The following is a 22,115-nucleotide window of genomic DNA, read 5'->3' as shown; positions in this document are numbered from 1 at the left end:
CTGTTAAAACATTCAACCTAACCTACGTAGTGGAGGCATGAATTCCCACCCCACTGCTCTTGTATTAGTCTAACTGGTAGCAAGCTGCTTAGAAGTGGCTTGTTGTTCCAGGGGCAATATTTCTCCTATAAGCTTGTGAAAATTATTACATTTATATCTGTTTTTTATGTCAGTTTTTACTGAAATTACATAGGAAAGCAACTAATTATGCTGCAGTTAATATTATTTTTTAATCCAGAGATTAGAAAGTTTATATTTACCATAAAAGGTAAAATACCAAAGAAAACCATTTATTTGAGAACTATTGTTACCTCATTAGTGCTCTTAAATGTTAGCAAATCTGACTTGCTTTTTATCACACCCTACAAAACAAGAAGTAAGACTGATAAGAGATGTGAATGTGATTCTAGTATTTGTGGCTAGCAGGGGAAAGCAGCACATGTATTCAGTTCTGTAAGCTTTTCTGTCAAGAATCCTATGATGAAAACAATGTTTACTTCTTTAAAGTTGGCCAAGGAAAAGTAAGCACTGAGCATTTTCACAGTCGTAGAAAGAAGAGAAGCAAATCTGTCTCCTCAAAGGTCATCATCTTCTGTGTAAATCACTCAGCTTGAAACAATATGCTATCAATCTTTCATTCCTGCAACACACACACACAGACAGAAAGAAGGGTAGCTGGTTAAAAGCAATCAGGATAAAATTTATCTCTGCTTTGCACTCTTTTTACTGACTTGAAAATCTGCACTGTAGAAGGTGATTTTTTTATATATGCATGTAGTAAGAGTAAACTACTATCTCAGATACCTCCTGGGCCTCTGAAACTCTTTGCTGCCCTTTCTGCTCCAAGTGTAAACCCAAAGCAGATTCCTGAATACAATCATGCCAGTCCTGTTCAAAACCCTGTGGAAAATGCATTGCACAGCCACATATATAAAGACTAACTTAATGTAGTGGGGGGAACGAGTAAACGCAGTAGAATTTGAGGTTTTGTGAACTTCATTAGCTATTTTTTAAAAATTCTTGAGGTTTAGCAAAACTGAAAACCAAATGTCTTAGGAGGACAAAAAAGCCCTCTCCCTCCTTGCTTGGCTCAGACCCCTGGACCTGCGAGAAAGGGGAAAGTTCCTTGGCTCCCACTACACTGCAAGACCAAGGCCAGCCAAATTGGAAGGAGCTTCCATGGCAAATGGCAAAGCAGTGATGCTTGCGTTGGCATTTTCTGCTCTAGTGACAGATTGAACCTTTTGAAGTCTTCTGTGTTTTGAAAGAGCAACATGTTTTCCTACTGGAATTTCAAGTGGTGATGACAAAGTAGGTGATTTTCTACACTTCATTCTCCGTACATTTTTATTTTTAAAGCAAACAAAACAAAACATTGATGACATTTGTCCATCTATACATTTGATGGGGCTCTACCCTCTGGATTCATTACACTTCTCAGAGCCCAAACCCATGCCTCTTCTCATCAGCTGCAGAATCCTTCCACAGATGTTGTGCAAACGTGCTTTCAGCCTCAGCAAAGCAGGGATCCTTCTCTTCCCGTTTGAATTCTGAAACTTTTCTGTGCTGCAGGGCAGGACCCACCACAGGTAATTCATTCTCTTGTTCCACACTGAGCGGGCTTGCTGCTCCACAACAGGACAAATGATGAGTCTGAGGGTTGCTTTGGGAAGATATTTTCCAGACTTCTGCAGTTTGGGAACAAGACGTGAGAGACATGTTTTGTGTGCTGGTTGTATTAAACTGAGGCATGGCTCCGTTCACAAGAAGCATACCTCGGACAGCCTAGTGCCAGGTCAAAGGGGATCAACGCTCCCACCAGGACAAGAAAAGGATGGAGTGCACCCTTGAGGAACTTCTGATTGGCCCCCGACGGGCACTTTACCAACTGGGTGACGGTGCCCAGTTGAGTTGCCAACGCAAAGTAAAAAGAAAAAAAGGTTGAGAAGGAGAGGGTTCTGTGCTGAGGAAGGCTGAGCTTTGCCGCAGCACAAGCCTTCAGCTGCCGACGTACAGGGCTGGTGGGACCGCGGCTCGGGAAGCCCAGCGGCGGATCCCGGTCGCGCACGGTGCCTGGCGCCGCCTCCCGGGGAGCTCTGCCGCGCCGCCCGGCCGCGCTCCACCGTCCCGAGAGCCGCCGGTAATCGAGGAGCACAACACCCCGCCCCGACCGCCTCTCCTCTCTTCTCTCCTACCCTCCCCTTCGCTCCTTCGGGGGACCCAGCCACCCAGCCCGCCTCCCGCACCGCCCCGAAGCGGGGCGGTACAGGGCAGGGGGACGGGCCGCCATCGCCCCGCAGGTAGGCGAGGGCGGGCGGCCCGGCGGGGAGGGGGCGGCAGGGGGCCGTGTCACTGCCGCCGAGGAGCGAGCCGGGGGCGCGCCCCGCCGCCGCTGATTGACAGCGGGGCCCGGCCCGCAGCCTATAAAGGCGACGGCGCGGGGCGCGGGGCCGCGGAGGGACGTGCGACGGCGGTAGGGCACCGCGATCCGCTCCGCAACGCCGGCAGCGCCCCGGGAGCAGGCACTCTCGCCCCGTCGGCTCTCCTCATGCCAGGTGAGGCGTAAGGCGCTGCATCTCTCTGCAGGCTGATGCAGCTCCGGACAGCTCTCCCGAGGCAGCGTGCGTGCCTCTCGAGTTCTAGGGGGGGTGGAAAGAGGAACCTCCTGCCCCTGGGTGGGAGCTGTCCTGGGGGAACCCACAGGGAGCGAGAGCTGGGATTGAGCCGCTGCCCCGCGTTCGTCGATGTGCGGCTGTAGCCATAGTACATCGAGGCGCTGAATGGTAAGAGCTCCTGGAGATAAAAAAGATCTGTATGAGAGAGGAAATAGGTGGTATCCTGAGCGCTTCCAAACGTGCGCGGAGTGTTGGGAGTGCTGATGGGTGCATGCAGAAAAGGGAACGTCTGCACGTTCAAGCTACCGCCGCCTGCTCCATTCATTGTGGGAGCGCACGCATATGGAGATGCAATTATGTGTCTTGCGGTTGTACAGCGCTGCAGGGCAGGAATAGCATCGTGTTGAAAGGCACTTTCTCCAGCTATGATTGGGTACAGTACGTTGTAGGAATGGATAATGATATGTGTATGAGAAAGAGGAGTTTTTCTGATGATACTGGGAAAGGTCCTGGAAGCCAATTCCAGTAGTCAGAACTGGCCTTTGTAAGATCCTGTATCCTACAACGAATTGCAGATGAACAAGAAATTTCAGCGTTTTGATCCAATGTGAAGATGCAGCTACTTAAGTGTTGTCTTATGCAGTACTATGTGGTGGTATCTATGCCACATGGTAAAAACCACACATTTTTCTATATGGCTTTTTTTTTTTTTTTTTAAACTCCTAGGGCCATTTACATGGAAATGAGCCTTATTCATCATCCTTTTGCTTGATGTCATAATGCTTTACTTCTGGAATAAAAATAATCCCAGAACATGTGTGACAATTGTTAGGGAATATAAAAATTTTGATTTCGTATGTGTAATATTTAATGAAAATTCTGTTTATGGTGTATACTGTGGTTAATTAAAATATTTGTAGTTGATAACAATTATTTTCCTAATACTACTTCTTTATTTGTAGGAGTTATGCTGCAGAGGAGCAGGCTGTTGTGGCTTGCTGTCTTGATAACCCTGTGGGTTTCCTCAGATGCTCAGGGTAAGTTTTAATGCTTCTTAGACTAAGTCACAAACCTGAAATCTGGCTTAAATAGACTTGCCTGACTTACAGTGGACACAGTAATTCTGTAAGACTTATAAAAAATCTTGGAATTGTAGTTGCTGGGTCTTATTTTGATAGCTGCATCTAGCTGCTGCAAAATGGAGATTCCATAACTAATAACTAAAAGCAGTTTTCTGTAGAAATCATTGATCAACACCTACGTAATTTCAGAAGTAATTGCTGTTATGCTTTCTTCTGCCGTGTACATGTGTGGCAGCATAAACAGAATGGCTGAGTTGGCTGAATTTCTTGAAAAGATGGAGGTATAGCAATAACTCTCTGCTGACCAAATGTAGTAGAATGTAAATTGGCATAATGCCAGGCCCTCATTTACATCTGACTTTTTGTCCTGAACTGTTAAAAAGCGCTTCTCATGCTTCCTGTTTTCCTGTGGCCAGATGGCTTCTCAGAATTTGATTTTTATTAGGTGACAGTGAAAATACTGAAATTGCCTCATTCCTTATCCGTATACAGTATATATATATAAATATCTAATGATTACATTGTTACATGCATCTGCATGTAGGCTTGAACATACAGCATGTATTGTGTGCAAGTTTGTTTGTACACTGCCCTTAAAATGTGTGGTTGTATGTAGAGTTCATATAGTTATGCCTACATGTGTAGAAGAAGAGAGTTGTCATAAATGAAAATTACAAGTGAAAAATACAATTAACTTGCATGTTAGTAAACTATTATAAGAAAGTATGGAGTTTACTAATCTTCACGTGTGTTGCAGTTACTAAGTTTTGTGTGCAGAGTTGTGTTTCTGAAGACACTTCTCGTAGTCACGATCTGTTTACTTTTTCAGATGATGTCAAAGAAGAGGAGAATACCTTTGATTTACTTCAAATCAGTAACATAAACCGAAAGACAGTTGGAGCAAAATTGTTTCGGGGTCCAGATCCCGCTATCCCAGCGTATCGTTTCATTCGGTTTGACCATATACCTCCATTCAAACCAGAGAAGTTAAAAAAGATTGTTAAACTCATACGGCAAAATGAGGGCTTTATCCTTTCAGCCACCCTGAGACAGGACAGGCAATCTAGAGGCACTATCCTTGCTTTAGAAGGTCCTGGCATCACTGAGAGGCAGTTTGAGATAATTTCCAATGGCCGAGCCAACACCCTGGACCTCATTTATTGGGTGGATGGCTTCCAGAATGTGATTTCCCTGGAAGACGTGGACCTTGCTGACTCGCAGTGGAAGAATCTCACCGTGCAAGTAACAGGAGAGAACTACAACCTCTATGTTGGCTGTGACCTTATTGACAGCTTCATCCTGGAGGAGCCTTTTTATGAGCAACTGAAGGCAGAGAACAGCAGAATGTATGTGGCGAAAGGATCCATTCGGGAGAATCATTTCAGGGTAGGTAACCCGTAAGTCTCTGGTGAGGTAAGAATGTAGCTGCAAATAGTCACTGAAGATGCAATAGATTCAGTTTTGTTCTCACAAAGGCCCTTGAATTTGATGAGGTCAGAGGTATTGGCAAGCAAATTTTTCCAGGATATGTTTTTATTCATTACTGGATACCTATTGCATGTATTTGGGAGTTCCTGAAAATTCAGAGGACTGATAAAGAACAGTCTAAGACCAGGAAAAATGCACAATCTGTTTATGGGTGTTTCTATACAACCACCCTCTTTATTTTCCAGATGCAGGAACTTCTGAACATGTCACGTTTTTAGGGGTGATTCTTGGAAATATCTTGTAGACTTGTTTATTTTGCACTATGTCCATTTTGTTCACAGAACCTGTCAATATTTGTTAAATTTTATTTGAAAAAAAAAATCAGGTGAAGGAAGAGAAGAATTTTTAGTAGAGTTGAAGGATATAGTGTTGTTCCCCTAATGGAATGTCTTGGTTTACCATTTTGAATAACCTTTCATTTCAATATCAAAGATAAAAAGACATTTGAAAAGCGGACAAGACCAGAACAAAATGTTTTGATCAGTCTGGTAGAAAGTTTTTCTTTTTGTGGAAAAACATCTTGCTTCTCTTTTGCTTTAAAATTAAGCACATTCAAACTCTCTAGTTCTCCTATCAAATGAGAATTACGTCCTGTCCACAGAATGATGTTATCTGGTCCTGGTGCTCTAAGGATGGCTTCTTTGCACTTAAAGTTGAAATCAAATTAATTTATGGCTTCAAAAATTTGGAAAGTGCTTCATCTTCTCATCCTGTTGTGCCATCTAGTTGTCAGTCAGAGTGTGACATGCTGGAGGCTGGTTCTATGGGTTGACTAGTTTTGGCAGGAAAGTGGGAAGTTCTTGGTCACATTTTCTCCCTCTGCCTCCATGACTACATTTGACAGTCATGTGTGCTAATGGAACTAGTTTTGGAGCCGTACAGTTCAATGGACCATTGAAATCTGCTATTAAAATAATTCCTTTCTTTTTTGAGATTTTTAAGTGAAACATACTAGTGTGTTTATATAGTACTGTGTCAGGGTAGTGTCAGCACAATTGAGGAGAGAGCAAGGTATGATGCATGGAAAACTGGAAAATAATGGAGGTACAGTGGGGTGGGAACTTCAGAAGTTGGCTTTGACTTCACGGCCAATGTGTTATGGAACTACAATGTAAAATGCACTCTATGGAAATAGAGATTTGAGCTCATTGCTGATGAATTACTGATTTATTATGACCTATTTCAGAAAATACCTAACTTGTTGCTTAAAGTACTGAAATTGTATATATTAAAACTATCAATATATATATTTTTCATGCCATGGAGATTGTTTTATCTTGGTATTAATCATGGCTAAATGCTAATAGTATGGGCTTGAGATAGTATAATCCCAAATTGATAAAGCTGGTTTTTATTTGTATTTTTTTATTATTACAGGGTCTTTTGCAAAATATTCATTTAATCTTTGATACTTCTATAGAGGATGTTCTACGTAAAAAAGGATGCCAGAGGAGCCAGTCAAGTAAGGCTTGCTTTTTTTTTTTTTTTACCTTATTAATGTTTTTCATTAAACTTTAAAAATGAGAATGCCATTGATGACATATTGTAAAGCCATGAAACAGATCTATTTGAAATTTTAGAGGATTCTTACTTGATAATGAAGAAGAAAGCAAGGTTCTTTTTGGTGGTAAAAGGAACATGCTTGTTTGCTACCTTGAGATACCATTCCTACAGTCCAACCTACTTCTCTAGTTCATGATGGTTAGATTTATAACTTTGAGTATCTGCTTTTAAGTTGAGATAAAAATCTATCAAGAAAAAAAAAAAATAAAAAATAGAATTGCATATGCAGATATCTGTATTTTACCATGAGGAAAAATCTCTGATGCTTCAAGCACAGAACTAAGAATATTGCTTCTGACTAACGCTCCTGAGCCTCACTGGGTCCATGAGCAGGTTGGCAAGTCTTAAAGACAACTAATTCCTCAACAGTGAGTTTATTGAATGAAAGAGGCTTTGGGTTTGAATCCCAGAAGGGTTTTCATCAAACCAACCAAGGCAAAATAAGAAGGAAAAAAAAAAAAAAGTAGTTATGGAAGGCATGTGTATGACAGGCTACAGTATATTCTATTTAGTCCTGCTCATGTTGACCTCTCCAGGAGGTGAGCACTCTGTGTGTGGGAGTTTTTTGGATTCATCATGACAGTAATGAAAATTTGTCAAGTGTGCACTAAGGTTTTGTAGTAGGTCTAATGGGAGGTGCTATTCTGCTTTCCAGGGTTTGTAACTGGCAGCAGTTCAGTAAGGGCTCAAATATAACTGATTCCATTAGAGGAGCATGGTGTCTGTACAAGGCAGTCAGGACTTCAGTGTTTTATATGAAACTCCTTTCATCTGAAATGCAATTATTTCTTGGTGAAGTGACAGAAATAAGAGATTGAGCCTTTTAAGTTGGCTGAACTCAGCATTTTTCCTTGCTTGTACAAACCCCAGAACTCAAGCAGTAGCGGTGTAAACTTCTTCAGAGAGAGACACAGATTTGAGTTTTGTAATTAAAAATTTCTGAAAGGTATATAAATACACACTTATATGTATTGTGTATATATATATATATGTATATCTGTGTATATGTATATATGTGTATATGTATATATATATATATGTGTATGTATATGTTCAAAAAACTAAACCGCTAGTGGAAGAAAGTGCTTGAGAACTGCTGCAGAAAAAAATAGAAAAATAGAACGTATATTTAGATCTAATTGTAATCTGAATAAAAGAGATGGTTTCAGGAATTAAGTAGAGTATCTTCAAATCTTTTGTGTTTTTATTTGTTGATTAATACAAAGGAAGATTGTTCGTCCAAATGTTTTGAAATATTACCAAGCACAAATAGAATGTTTGAGTACACTATTTCTACTATAAACGGGAAGCCAATGAATGGGTGCCTAAAGGGATAAATAATAACTCAAAAAATTGAGTTCTACATGCTAACGATATCTGCTATAATGCATATTTCATCATGTCTGTCAATTACCAAATTTCAGTTCCAGTAAACTATGCAGATTATGTTTTTATCTTTCCTGGGAAATGTGTATAGAACTATTTCATAAATAATATTTTCACTTTACAACACTGAGATAACACTTCAGTATGGAAATTGCTTATCTAATGGCAGAAGAAGGCTAATGGTATGCTGTGGTTTGAGGCTATCAGAAGGACCTGAGAAGGACATATTTGACTGTGGATTTATAGCATTACCCATTCACCTTATCACCGTTACAAAGCCATGAGTAGTATGCTAGTGACCACAGAATAAATATTTTCCCATTTGTATTGCCCATCCACTGAACTGAGGTACAGGTGCTGAAGTGTGAAACTTACATAAGTTATATGACAGACATTATCAATGAAATGCTACTGCTTTTTCAGAAATGCAGTTGTGTTTCTCTAATGCATCTTATTCTACTATGAGGTGAGGTATGATGAAATGGTAGCTTGGAGCTGCTGTTGAATTGTGTGTAGAAAAGTGTCTCTGTAGTGTGGCAGTTGCAAATACTGTAAGCAGGTTTTGCACACAATGGTGAGTAGGACAGATGATAAAAGTGTGCCTGAGTGTACACATCAGTAAAATTCCTTCTCCAGCTAGATCAACAGCATGATATTTGCATATGTGAGAGAATGTACATTCTGCTCTTCTGGTTTCTCATTTTAAGGATAATCATGTGGTCGTTAGGAAATTAGCAGGAAGCCAGCAGCAGAAAACTGGTTTTGCAGTGATCCCCAGGCATCTTCTTTAAGTTGCTGCCAAGTAACAGTAGGAAGTGTGGATTTAGCTCTTCTGACATAGTTTTGGTTTATGTTTCCTGCTGAGATTGCATCTTTATTAATGTTCTCAGAGTGTTCCGGTCAAGGCATACTCCATGTTGGCTTGAGAAATATGAAACGAATGACCTGAGAAGTGCTATGGGGAAATCTGAGAACCTTAGTGTTTCAGCATGGTAGGAAAACTGCATTCTTTCCAGGGAATCAAAAAGCAGTTAAATGGTTACGACACAGACTTCTGAATCATTATGCGGTATATCAGTTTTCTTCCATCCTATAAGTGAAGGTGGACAATTACATAAATGCTGGAACATTGCAAACAGTTTGTTGTTGTAGTCCCTGGCTAGCAGTAGATTCTCCATGGCTAATAGAAAAGCACATCAAACCAAGCATCTTAAATACAATTGTGACAATTTTTGAATGTCATCTTATTGGTTAGTTCTTTTGGACCAACTAGACATGGGATATATGGGCAGAACCATACCAGCAACTTTCTAGTAGATTTTCAACTGTTTTTTTTCTCTGCATTGAGGAAACATAATAAGATTTGGGGAAGGAGGAAAAAAAAAAAAAAAAAGGAATCTTTCATGGCTTTGAATAGATGGCTTTGATTTTTCTTTCTTTTTTTTTTTTTTTTTTTAAATACTGTGTCCTTTACTTGCACTTAATTCACAAATGAATATGATGCAGTACCAATGGTGTTTTAGAGTGAGGACTGTATAAAGCAAAGCTTGGCTCTTAGTTTTGAAAAGGGAAAGACTATAACTGGAACCATCTGACATCTAACCCCTGTTTTATTCAGGGTGTAATACGGCATGAAGCTATTCCATGGTTACCAGTTTGTGACTTTAACAGGAACTGTAAACTGTGGGAGAACTCTGTATATTCATCTCTTCTTTTTCATTCTCTTGCAATTAGCTGAAGTGAACACCATCAATGAGAGCACTGAAATCCTTCACTTGAGCCCTGCTGTCACGACTGAATATGTAGGTGAAAAAACAGAGAAGAAGGCTGAGTTCTGTGACCGGTCCTGTGAAGAGCTGGGAACAATGTTCACTGAGCTCACTGGCCTGCGCATTGTGGTGAACAATTTAGCTGATAACCTCCAAAAAGTGGCAAGTACCTTCAACTCTGAAAAACTTAATCTTTGCTGTAATGCTTTGCTTCATACTGGTAGATTTGGGGTGGTTAACAGAGCTATACGTGTTTGGATAGCTACGCACTGTAGACATTAGGCACATTTTCCAAGTAAAAGTAAAGTAGTTCTTGAGTAGGAGTTGTTATTGAAGGCTTGGTTTTAACTGATTGGGTTTAAAGGAACACAAGCACATGCACTCTTACACAGAGTAAGAAATCTAATCTCTAAAACATACTCCAAGGATGGAAATCGAAAGCAAGCTGTAAACTGTACCTTTAGAACATTGTTACCATTCTTATACTATTTATGAATATATCAGCAAGTGGCTACACGGAGTACCAAAACTATAAATGTGTGTGGAATTTTGATAGTTGAAGTAAGGTGATGACATTTTACTGAAATTTGCCACTCTTCTTATTTTGGATAACTTACTATCTTCTGAAGGAAGTTTATTATACCATTATGTCTCAAGAGTAAAATCTTCCCATCTAAAGGAAGATCTGAGGGGAATCTTCTCCTCAGAATGGATTTCCCTTGGTACTATGTGAACTTATTTGTACTGTTAGCTTCACAATATTGCTGTACCTGAGATCACTGTATTTATGTATGAGTAAATGTATAGAGTTCTTAATAGAAAAATTAAATCTGCTAGTGTTTCTTAGTTTTGGTTCGTTTAAAACTATTTGTTTACAAAGTACAGTAACTTTTTTCTTTTGCTTCATCTTCTAGTCTGAAGAGAACCAAATTATGTGGGAATTGATTGGGCCTAACAAAACACTCAAGAACCAATCAGTTTGCTGGCAGGATGGCCGAGTCTTTGCAGATAGTGAAAGCTGGATTGTAGATAGCTGCACAAAGTGCACCTGTCAGGTAAGGTCTGGGAAATACTCTTTTCTGCACCAACAAGCAATAGGCTTAATCCAGTTTGACTGTCCAGATCTGGTCACATTTACTGAGGGCTTGGCTCAAACTTTCTGAAACTTACTGCCTCACAAAAAAAAAAAAAAAAATTATGTCCATGCCATTTAGAATAAATACAAATTCTACGTGTGAAACCTTCCCCATAGGCGCACCTTGATTTGTTTGTCTGTGTGAGCATGTCAGAATATTTTCTTTTCCTGTAGGACTCTAAAATTGTGTGCCAGCAAATTACCTGTCCACCAGTTTCTTGTGCTGATCCATCCTTTATTGAAGGTGAATGCTGTCCAATCTGCTCTCACTGTAAGTACTTATCTAAAGAAAAAGATTCTACTCTCTGTTGATTTCTTATTTCACTACTAGTAGGTCAGAAAGGTCAAAATGAGGTGAAGATAGGTAAGAGAAAATCAGATTCATTTGTATACAAGGATTATATGAAATAACTGATGCTGCTTCCAGAAGTTACCTTCTGGAATAGTTTTTCTCACTTTACTCATTGTATTGGTATATTGCTAACAAGCTGGTAAATTGCCTAGCTTAGTCAGATGCTGAAGGTTAGATGCATACTCCTCCTGAGTTATGTTTTCCAAGGCTGAACACTGTTGTGTGTTTAAATTGGTTTACAGTATTATTGTGCATTGTTATTTGTTTTCTGTACTGCCTAACTGAACAGACTAACATAGATTAGGGTGTCTTTTTGCTTGCTTTACTTATGTGAAACAAATTGACAAGGTTTGTTTAAAACAGAATTGTGGGCTGTGGACTATGGAGTAATGCTAGTTTCAGTGATTTAACTGCGTGACTTCAGTGTCAGTTCAATACCTTTTTCTCTTTAGTTGGACGGATCTGTTACAGAAGAGAACAGCTTTACTGTTTTGTTTGATTAGATGTTTTAAGTAACAGTACAATAGCAATATACTCAGTTTTTTTACTTGGTTAGAGGAGAGAGCATGTTCTTACAATGTGCTTATGATGGTTTTTGTGCTAATGTTTTGTTTAGACCCAATGCCATATCTCATACTGACCTATTTGCTAAAGTTAAAGGCAGGTGAGAATTGAGTGTTTGTCTCAATGCATTCTAGGATAAAATATCTTTCTTCCACCCGAGGTTTGTGCCTTTTGCAGTTACATTGCATGAATGGGAATTCCAGAAATACATAGCATTAATCTGGGCTAACCTCTTACTACCTTCAACCTAACTTTAGTGACAACCCAGGAAAGCAAAATTAGAAAGAGATCTAGAGGACAAAGCATATATAATACACAAAAGGAGAAGTAAAAATTTTCCAAGTAGGGTAGTAGAAGCAATTTTCAATGCTAAACACTTTTTGTACCTTTTACTTTGAAGCTGATGATAGTGAGGAAGGCTGGTCACCCTGGTCAGACTGGACAAAGTGCTCAGTTACCTGTGGCTCTGGGACTCAGATGAGAGGAAGGTCTTGTGATGTTACCAGGAGTGCTTGTACAGGCCCACACATTCAGACAAGGATGTGTAGCTTCAAGAAATGTGACCATCGCAGTAAGTAATAAATTTCTCCCTTTCTTAAAAGTTTCTTTTCATTTCTCAAAGCAAAAATAAACTTATCGTAAGTTTTCTGTAAACACTTGCTAGTCACTAAGTATATGCATAACTCTCATTACGTTCTTTGTTGTGTCTCCCCTTTCAATATTCTTCTATTTACTGTCAGTTTAATTTCTGTCTGAATTCTGGGCACTCTTTTGAATAGAACGATAGTAGGTCATCTTTTCTTTCACATTACAAACTGGACTTTCTTGTTTGAGGTCAGCATAAAGAAAATGGTTCATATTTGTGATATGTGAGAACATAGATATCTTCTGCTGTTCATTCACAATTATTGGCCTGTTTCAGTAGCTGAGTAGAGTTTAGGAATTCAGTAATCATAGAGGGCTTCTGGAAAGTATGAAACTGCTTTTGTATTTAAGGCACGTAGAAAAATCACAATCTTTACCCAGAGCTTTAGCTCATATTGTTGCAGGTAACTGCTGTATGCAAGCTATGTGATTGCCTAAGGTTGTTGCTGAAGCTGCTAGTTGTCCAAATGTGCATTTTAAATAAATATTTGTTCAATTGGAACAAGTTTATTTTTATGTAAAATGTCTAACATTTTAGTGCTCTACTGGTCATTGAGATTCTTAAGAAAGCTGCTCTTGAATGACCAAGATGAAATGCTGGGATTTGTAAGAGATAGTAGTAGGAAAGTAAATGTGTATCACATGTGGTGTAAGACTGATTGGAAGATTTAAGTTTACAGGTGGAATTGTATTACTACAGCAGGTGGGGTATTTCCTTGAATTTTGCTCTTTTCTCTGGCAGTACGTCAAGATGGTGGTTGGAGTCACTGGTCTCCCTGGTCCTCGTGTTCAGTCACCTGTGGAGTAGGAAATATCACCCGCATCCGCCTCTGCAATTCCCCTATTCCCCAGATGGGTGGGAAAAACTGTGTTGGAAATGGACGTGAAACAGAGAAATGTGAGAAGGCCCCATGCCCAGGTAAGTCTGTGGCCTTAAATCCAAGTGACAAAATAGCGTTCCATTTGAACTTCTTCGTTTTATACAACTCTAAATTACAATGAATTTCTATGACGGAAAACATAAATTACAGCTTAGAGGTTGAAATTACATTTATTTGCTCTAAGTTTTGAGATTTAGTATCTGGTTCAGCAGTTACTGGCCACAGAAGTTGTGGAGGAATCAGGAGATCCTGTTGCAGATCAACTGTTGCTGTGTAGCCTGCTAATATTCACAGCTGATCTCCATGTCTTAGTTTGCACGTAGTTACTGTTGCTAATCTGTCTAATGATGTTTTTAGAATGAATGTAACAATGCAGTCTGAGGTTCTATAAACCTCCCAGGTTATGATTAGGCATTAAGCATTAACGGAGTGAAAAATTACCTATTTATAGTTCAGCACTTTTATTGTTGCACAGCAGAAATACTTTCCATCAGCAATGAGGCTGGCACTACATATTAAGAAAATACATAATCCCCCAGTAGCCAGACTACTTTGAATGTATGCATAGATACGGTTTATACATATGCAACACACTTTTTTTTTTTTTTCATACTATCATACTTTTGTTCCTCATCTGCATGTAGTAATCTCTAAAGAGATTAGTTTTCATTCCACTCGTTCTCTTTCCTAGGAGTTTAAATATATATATTTTTTCCTCACTTTGTTTATATTTCTTCACTCCCTTGTCTCTTTCATTTCTACTCTGGGGATATAACTTTGAAATTGATGCCAAGCTTTTATCCAGTGTTAATTAAATAGCTTTTTTTTTTTGTATTTTTTTTATCTACTTGTGCCTGCAAAGTTAGCAACCATGACAAAGATTATTCAAGGACACAAACCATTGCCCTTGGCTTTTTTTTTTTTTTTTTTTTTTTTTTTTTGCAGTGCTAAGAACAAAGATGTTTTCATTTGAAGATGTTTGTACTCTTGAATTTTCCTGAAATGATGATAACAGTCAGTGGGAATGTACCAGTATAAATTGTGCAGAAGAATTGTACAGTTAAATTACTTATAGTGAGTTATGCAGTACCACTGAAGATAAACTGATGAATGAGTTACCAAATAAGAATAAAAATATAAATGCTTCATTGAGCATAGTTAAGTCTGGAGGTCAGGTAGGGCTCAGCAGAAGTTTGTGTACTGTAGATACGTGCTGCTGTCTGTACAAAATGAAAGCTTAGAATGGAGTTTTGAAGCCACTGTACTTGTTCTGATCAGCTTAAGTGGAAATGCACCATGCCAGTGGGTGCTATGTGCTGTTTTGTATTATTGGCCAAAAAATGCCTATAAAGCAATTGGGTATTTTTTATTTGCTTGTTTTTTTTTCTAAAATATTGTTATCTCAGTGTAAGGCTTTGTCAGCATCTTTCTTCCTCTGTGTGTAGTGAGAAACTGTCTTCAGCCAGGGATCTGAAGAAAGGAATGTTGTCGTTGGCACTAATTGTTGTTCCCTGTGTATTGCCTGTGATGCTCTTCTCCTTTACTCTATCTCCACATAATCTAGTGAATGGCCAATGGGGTCCTTGGTCTCCATGGTCTGCTTGCACTGTTACCTGTGGAGGAGGAATCCGTGAGAGGTCTCGCCTCTGTAACAGTCCAGAGCCACAGTATGGAGGAAAGCCGTGTGTGGGAGATACTAAGCAACATGATATGTGCAATAAGAGGGATTGCCCAATTGGTTGGTATTTAATCATTTCTTATTTAGTTTGTCTACTTATCATTGCTTTTGTTTCTGCAGTGGAAAAATCTTGAATTAATGATTACAGAAATACAAAACTACAGAAATTTGCTAATTAAATCTTTGTTACAGGAGGGCACCTTTATGTTCTCTTGTACTGTTTAGTGCAGTGGGATCTTACATGTTCTTGATGCTGGCTTCAACAATGCACTTTTCAGTCAGATCCTGAAAGTTTGTTGCACGTTGAAATGAATTTAGCAATCTGCAGTATTTTCATAGCAAATCAATAATATATCAAATGCATTTAATGACTTTAATTTGTGGGGGATTTTTCTTGTGAATTGGCTGTATCAGATGTGATCTAAGCTAATGAATAGAGAATAGCTGTTTCTTGGGTGGTCTTAAGTGCCTTGCTTCCTAACTCAATTTATGCTTCTTTTTTGTGTCTTTTCTAGATGGTTGTTTGTCAAATCCTTGCTTTCCTGGAGCAGAATGCAACAGTTACCCAGATGGATCTTGGTCATGTGGGCCATGTCCAGCAGGTTTTCTTGGCAATGGCACAGTCTGTGAAGATCTTGATGAGGTACTGACTTTGTTTTCATTAACATATGGAAACTGCTGTGAAGATTTAATTATCTGGGAATTACATGGGCATCTAATTGGTTTCTTTATTCCCTTTCCTCCAGTGTATAGCTGTGTCAGATGTTTGCTTTAAGGTGAATCAGGTCCATCGCTGTGTGAACACGAATCCGGGTTTCCACTGCTTGCCGTGTCCTCCACGTTATAAAGGAAGTCAGCCCTATGGAGTAGGGCTGGAAGTTGCCAAGACAGAGAAGCAAGTAAGTGATGTTGAAGAGAATCTCATGGCCCAGAAGCTGAGTAATTCTCACCAAAATTATCTGAATGAAAAAGTGATAAACTTGTGTGCAAAACAAAGATAACATGAAGTAGACAACTCCTGAACTCCTGTTCCTGGTTACTTTTTTGTTTGTGTGGCAAAATAGCAATATTTATTTATTTATTTATTTGCCACTGTCGATAAAATGTCAACAGTGGGCATTTAGCTGTGTTGCACTGCTTTGTCTTGGGGTTATGTACCAACTGAGGATATCAGGAATTGAAGAATCACGTTACTTTCGTGAGAAAAGTATTACTGTTAATGTGGATGTCATCAGATATAGGTCTGAATTCCAAATTCCATTCAGCCAACACCTATCAGTGGGGAAGGATAGAAGAAATTAGAAGTGATATTAAAGATTGTGGTTTGATAGATAGGACAAAAACATTAAAATAAATGCTATGGGATACCCCTCTCTGCTGCTGAGTAAGCTTGTGGTTAGTTCAACGTATGAAGACTAAACATAAAACATCTGCATAAGATTCGCAGATCCTGCCAAAGAAAATAAGCAAGGTAACTAATCTTACTTGAGGAGGATGTTAAAAACTCATTAAACTTGACGTTTGATGCAAGAAAAAAAAAATGTAGTCCTTGCATACCAACAGATGGACTGCTAAAGTAAACAGGTGAGTATAGTTTACTTTGTGGACATCAATGACCCATGGAAAAAAAGCGGATGGAGTTCTGAAAATGCTGGCTACTTCAGTTTCTTTTGAATAATAGCCATATTTTTCCTATGTTTCTTTTACTTATTTTCACTGTACTTATTGCCAGAAGATGTGAACTGACAGCAATATGACTTGGTAATAAAAAACAAAGTTGCTGTTTCGAGCAACAAATGACTGATCTGCTTTTGACAAAACTGAGGCAGACAGCTGGTGGCTGCAATTGTTATGTGTCAATGAGTATGCTTTATTTGCTACAGGTCTGTGAACCTGAGAATCCGTGCAAAGACAAGACACACAGCTGCCATAAATCTGCGGAGTGCATCTATCTAGGCCATTTCAGTGATCCTATGTACAAATGTGAATGTAGAACAGGTTATGCTGGTGATGGACGCATCTGTGGTGAGGATTCAGATTTGGATGGATGGCCGAATAATAACTTGGTCTGTGCTGCTAATGCTACATATCATTGTGTGAAGGTAGGTGTTGAAGTTAAACCATAACTGAAGTTTCCCTTTTTTTTTTTTCTAAATAGTTATGAATGATAGCTATCAGCATCAAGCTAGTGGTGATCACATTTCAGTTTTGGCTGTTATAGCGTACTTACTTTGTGGGAGATTCTGAAAATTGTATATTCACTTAACACTGTATTCAAAAAGGGATTTTTTAAATTGAAATCCAGAGTTGGTTTTTTTCCTGTTTAGTATACATAGAAGGCCTATGAGTAGAGTTAATGTACTGAATAGGAGCTGCCACAGCTAGCTAGAACTAAAGAATCTCTGGTGCAGGTGAGTAGGAAATCCTATCTGCAAGGCTTGTTATGAGATCCTGATAGTCAAGTAAGATCTATGCTTTTGAATACTACTTTGAACTAACCCTTCTTTTTAAAGAGATACCTTGTGAAAACAAATTCAGATCCTGAGATAAATTTTGGCAATAGGAAACAGAAATGAACAAATATTAGTAACTAGACAGTTTTCTTAATTGCAAAAGCTCAGTGGAGGAGAACAGGAGGTTCAGCCACTCTCCTTTCAGAGATATGGAGTTACAGCTTTCACCCCTTCTAAGGGAAGTGACCTACCTGCCATGCTGGCTCTAGACCTTTCTAGACTGTTCTCTGCCCTTTCTGTCTAATCATAGTACTGAAAAAGGAAAGATTGCTAAGCAAACAAATTGGGAAAGCATGAGGGAGCCTGAAAACAGCTGTATGTAAGTTTTGCAGACGCTGCTTATCGTGGTATGTTCCCTGGGACTGGGTTTTGTGCTCATCTGTAATGTTGTTATTCTTGGTTTCCTAGCTTGGTTTCTCTTCTAGCAGGAATTCCTGAAAAAAGGTGAATATATTTGTAGGCCTCATTGTGATGAAGTTACTCTGCTGAACAAAACAGGGCTGGAAGTTGTTCCAGGTCCACTGGTTTAAACATAGACCAAATATTTGAGATATATTCAACTCAGTTCTGAGTGGTCACCTCATTGTTGGTTGAAAGGCAGGCGCAGCACAGAGGAGCATGCATTCTTAAAAGTAGCTAATCAAGTAACTGGGACAAAATAAGCTATACCTGAAGGTGAATGGTTAGATTTACATACCTATGACTTAAACACTTGCATCAGTGGATTACCTATATATTTTCACTCAGGCAAGTTCTCAAGTATTTTTACTGAATTGTTTATGGCTTCAAGGGTGATACTTAGCATTTCAGATTTGTTGTGGGGTTTTTTGTTTGTTTTTCACCCAGAATGGAAGGATTTTGGTTTCTCCCTCTAAGTTAAAGCAGTCTACCTCTAAATTGTTACGAAGTACAAGTGCAATAATGTTAAATTAAAAAAGAAAAAAAAGGGAAAAAGAAGTGCAAAAATGAGTTTTTTTTTTTTTTTTTTTTTTTTTTTTTGTTGTTGTTGTTGTTAACAACAGGAATACAAATCAAGAGTTTGAAATCAGGTGGTTTAAGAGAGTCAGAAGTTACCTCTATTAATCCAACTGAAGTTGTGAATTTGGCCTTTTTTAGCACAAGGGAGTTTGAGATTTAGTAGGAAATATGGAACTCAAACACTGAATGTCCTCATCCTCACTGATGTCTGCTCATCGTGTTTGCAGCCAGTTCAGCAATTGCAGTTCACATATTCATTCTTAGTTCCTGTCATCAAGATTTGCAGCATGTTGACTGCAGATGTAACACAAATGATTAATTTTTACTAAGTGCCCAACATACCGAACCCATTCAGAAAAACCTGTTCCAAAGATTAATTGATTAATTCATGTTCATTCTTCAATTTGTGTGTTGATCTAGTAGAAACATTTAGGGGGTGAAACACCTTGAAAATTCTAGGTATTTTCAGATTGTTGTATTCATTACAAAATATCCTACTTCTCTTTTTTTTTTTTTTTTTTTTTTTTGAGCAGTTAGAACTACTACTACTACTTTGAGTTGTTGTTGTATGAAAATTTATGTACTAAGCAAATCTATATGCATAAAGCATATAGTTGTAAATAATAATAAAATCTTAGCAATATTTGTTAATGTAAATCTATTTCTCATTCATATGATAGTTAATCTTTTTTCCGTTGTTACTGTACCAACATAGAACTTGATTAACAGATGAACCAAAGAAACCTAGTTTCTGGTAGGTTGAGTTCCCTGGAGCGAAGCATGATGTGTCTAAGTCTTCTTTTTAATAGCTAGTAAGAGGCTTTTTGAGTGCACTGATTTGATCTCTTTCCTCTACATAGCTACTTTTTCCTAAAGGTTATGGGATCTGGCTACCCTTGAGGTCTTTGCGCTACTACTAGATTTGTATGAAATTGGACTCAATTCTATGGAGAGTACAGATGAACAAACGTGTAGATGCAAACATGGAAAGCAATTGAAGAAGCTTTGACTGATTTTTATTTTTTTTTAATTATTTATTTTTTATTTTTTTCACTGTTCCCAAAAATACATAAAGAAATAGAAAATCATTTCATATTACTGGATTGATAGTAATCAGTACTGAGTTGGACAGTCAAGGCCATCTACAACTATTTGATAAAAACGTGCCATGAAAAGGTTGGAGTTACATTATGGTTTTCATACTTACGATGAACAGTTACAGTTTTCTTCCTTGAATTGTCTCCACTATTTGAACTGCTGAGATTTAAAAAAAAAAAAAAAGGGATGGGGAATATTACTGGAATATTCATGTATTACAAAAAATACTTCTGCAGTCTGTTGGCAAATTCTGTTTTGGTCTGAGATAAACATGGAAATACTTGTTAAGGTTTTACATCTTAGATTACACTTAAAAAATACAGCTTTATTCATTTAAAATAATAATTCTTTGCAAAGCTCCAGTACAAAAAGAATACATTTTACTTTGTTTTCAAAGCTCTGGCTGTACAAGAGAGCTAAGATGTTCTTTTTTAGGACAGTTGAAAGGCCCATTTTCTAAAACCCATGCTTACAGTGTTCTCCTTATTGCTCCATACTTCATTCCAGTAACTTTCCATATGAACAGCTGTTTCTGAAGATCATCTCCTGGCTTGTGTATTTTTCTGGCAAAAAACCTGTTCGTTTTATATGTAATCTTCAAACATACATCACCAGCTGTCTATAAAAAGTTGATGTAAGTGATTGTGTGTGCGTGTGGTGTGTTTGTTCTTTGCTAGAGATTTTCATCTAAAATTTACTGGGAACATCCCTTTTACAGAAGGAGAGCTGGGAAACAGAATGATTTGCAGATGCGTTTCACTTACTGTACAATATGAAGGCAGCAAATTTACTACTATCTTTGGCAACAAACACAGATCCTTTAAAAAGTATTTGTGGATGACTGTTTGCTTTCTAGCCTGTGGTGGTGGCACCATATCTGCACTTCTGTCCAGGCAAGTCATTCTGACATAATGTAAAGATCAGTTATTTCTTTTGATCAGGATAACTGCCCCCTCCTGCCTAACTCTGGCCAAGAAGACTTTGATAAAGATGGCAAAGGAGATGCCTGTGATGAGGATGATGACAACGATGGTGTTGAAGATGACAAAGTAAGATGCGTTTCTGTGTTCTCCGTACTTTTGACATAAACATCCGTTTCTAATTACAAGCGATGACTTGATTATTGTTCAGAGCTTCAGCTAAGTTACTCTGCGCTACTTTCCTTGAATGATACCTGCTGCAGAGTAAAGTTGTTGCATCAAATGAGATGTAACACTGGGAAGAGCAAAACAACCCAGGGAACCTGAGGCTGAGCTAAGTTCTCTATATTGGCTCTGAGTTCAGTTGTGTACATGAAAACAACTTAATTAAACTCTTTATTTTGTGATGAGGAATGATAGCTCTATTTATTTTAAAAGCTGATAGATACCTGATATATGGTGGAAACAAGTTACAGGAAGTAATGTAACTATAAACATAGAGAGCATAAAAGAGAAGTGACAAGAGGAAAGTAATAAGCCTTGTTCATGCTTTCATCTTTTAAGTATGCCCACAAGATTGAAATCTGTATAGTTGTGTTAATTGAAAGACAGGTGGTTAATCTAAACCTCTTATTCCTTTACATTAAGCAAATGGACAGGAGTATCTTTCATTGTGCTTTTTCTGAATATGTTTAGGTTAAGATGCGTGAACTGATATTAAAAAATTATAGTTGTTTTCGGTTACCTTCACAAGAAGCCTAGATGCTCTGAGCTAGACTGTAGCTACTAGTTCAGTTTTATGCGCAGTATAAAATTTGTATTTGTCCTCTATCATCTCTTTCAGTGTATAAAATGTGTGTCTGAGGAATCTGAAATGTTGATCTAAAAAATAGTTTCCTGGTAAAGGTTGTTGTTTCTTGCTTTCACAGAGGAAAAGTAGTCTAAAGATATTTTCAAATTACTCCCTTTAGATTCCACAATTTTGATCTTCTCAATTCCACTGCTTTGATTTGGCTTGGTGATCCTTTACTTCTACACAGAATACTTCCTCAGGGCTGTGCAGAAGACCATTTGTAGTTTGAAGATGCATGAAGCATAAGAAATCTTATTGTACCAGACTTCCAGCATAGGGGTTGAACTGAGATGTAATTTTAAAAGTTCCACTAAAAGTTGTGGCTCTAGGGAAAAATATTTTGGATCAAAGAGTATTTCATTTAAATTTTGCTTTTTAGCGTCTTTTATACTTTATCGTATGCAATATACCCACAAAATCAATTCTTGTTTAAAATTAAAAATCAAAACATTTGATTTCAGACAGAATATTGATACTAGATTGCTCCAAAAAAGTCAGAGTATTAATTCTTGTTTTTTCCAAAGAAAAATGCTGCTGCCGTTGGACTGATTCTACAGCACATCCTGCTTTTGGAAAAAATTGCATGTACCAATGA

General features: G+C 38.3%; 1 protein-coding gene across 1 annotated transcript in view; it reads left to right on the top strand.

Moving 5' to 3' along the window:
* Positions 1-2,474: 2,474 nt before the first annotated feature.
* The window catches only part of THBS2 (thrombospondin 2), a 32,865-nt gene continuing 13,224 nt past the window's right edge, over positions 2,475-22,115 (top strand). Inside the window, exons 1-14 of the mRNA XM_042882451.1 lie at positions 2,475-2,555; positions 3,578-3,652; positions 4,527-5,083; positions 6,563-6,647; positions 9,869-10,065; positions 10,818-10,958; positions 11,213-11,309; positions 12,355-12,525; positions 13,342-13,518; positions 15,045-15,218; positions 15,674-15,801; positions 15,905-16,057; positions 17,042-17,260; positions 20,689-20,796. Coding sequence (XP_042738385.1) covers positions 2,549-2,555; positions 3,578-3,652; positions 4,527-5,083; positions 6,563-6,647; positions 9,869-10,065; positions 10,818-10,958; positions 11,213-11,309; positions 12,355-12,525; positions 13,342-13,518; positions 15,045-15,218; positions 15,674-15,801; positions 15,905-16,057; positions 17,042-17,260; positions 20,689-20,796 — 2,289 coding nt within the window. The 5' untranslated portion in view covers positions 2,475-2,548. The remainder of the gene's footprint in view (positions 2,556-3,577; positions 3,653-4,526; positions 5,084-6,562; positions 6,648-9,868; positions 10,066-10,817; positions 10,959-11,212; positions 11,310-12,354; positions 12,526-13,341; positions 13,519-15,044; positions 15,219-15,673; positions 15,802-15,904; positions 16,058-17,041; positions 17,261-20,688; positions 20,797-22,115) is intronic.

The sequence above is a fragment of the Lagopus leucura genome, unplaced genomic scaffold, assembly GCF_019238085.1.
Source record: "Lagopus leucura isolate 7727_CA_CO unplaced genomic scaffold, USGS_WTPT01 Super-Scaffold_73, whole genome shotgun sequence".
NCBI lineage: Eukaryota > Metazoa > Chordata > Aves > Galliformes > Phasianidae > Lagopus > Lagopus leucura.
The sequence above is the reverse complement of the archived record's forward strand: the minus strand, read 5'-3'. Positions and strand labels throughout refer to the sequence as shown.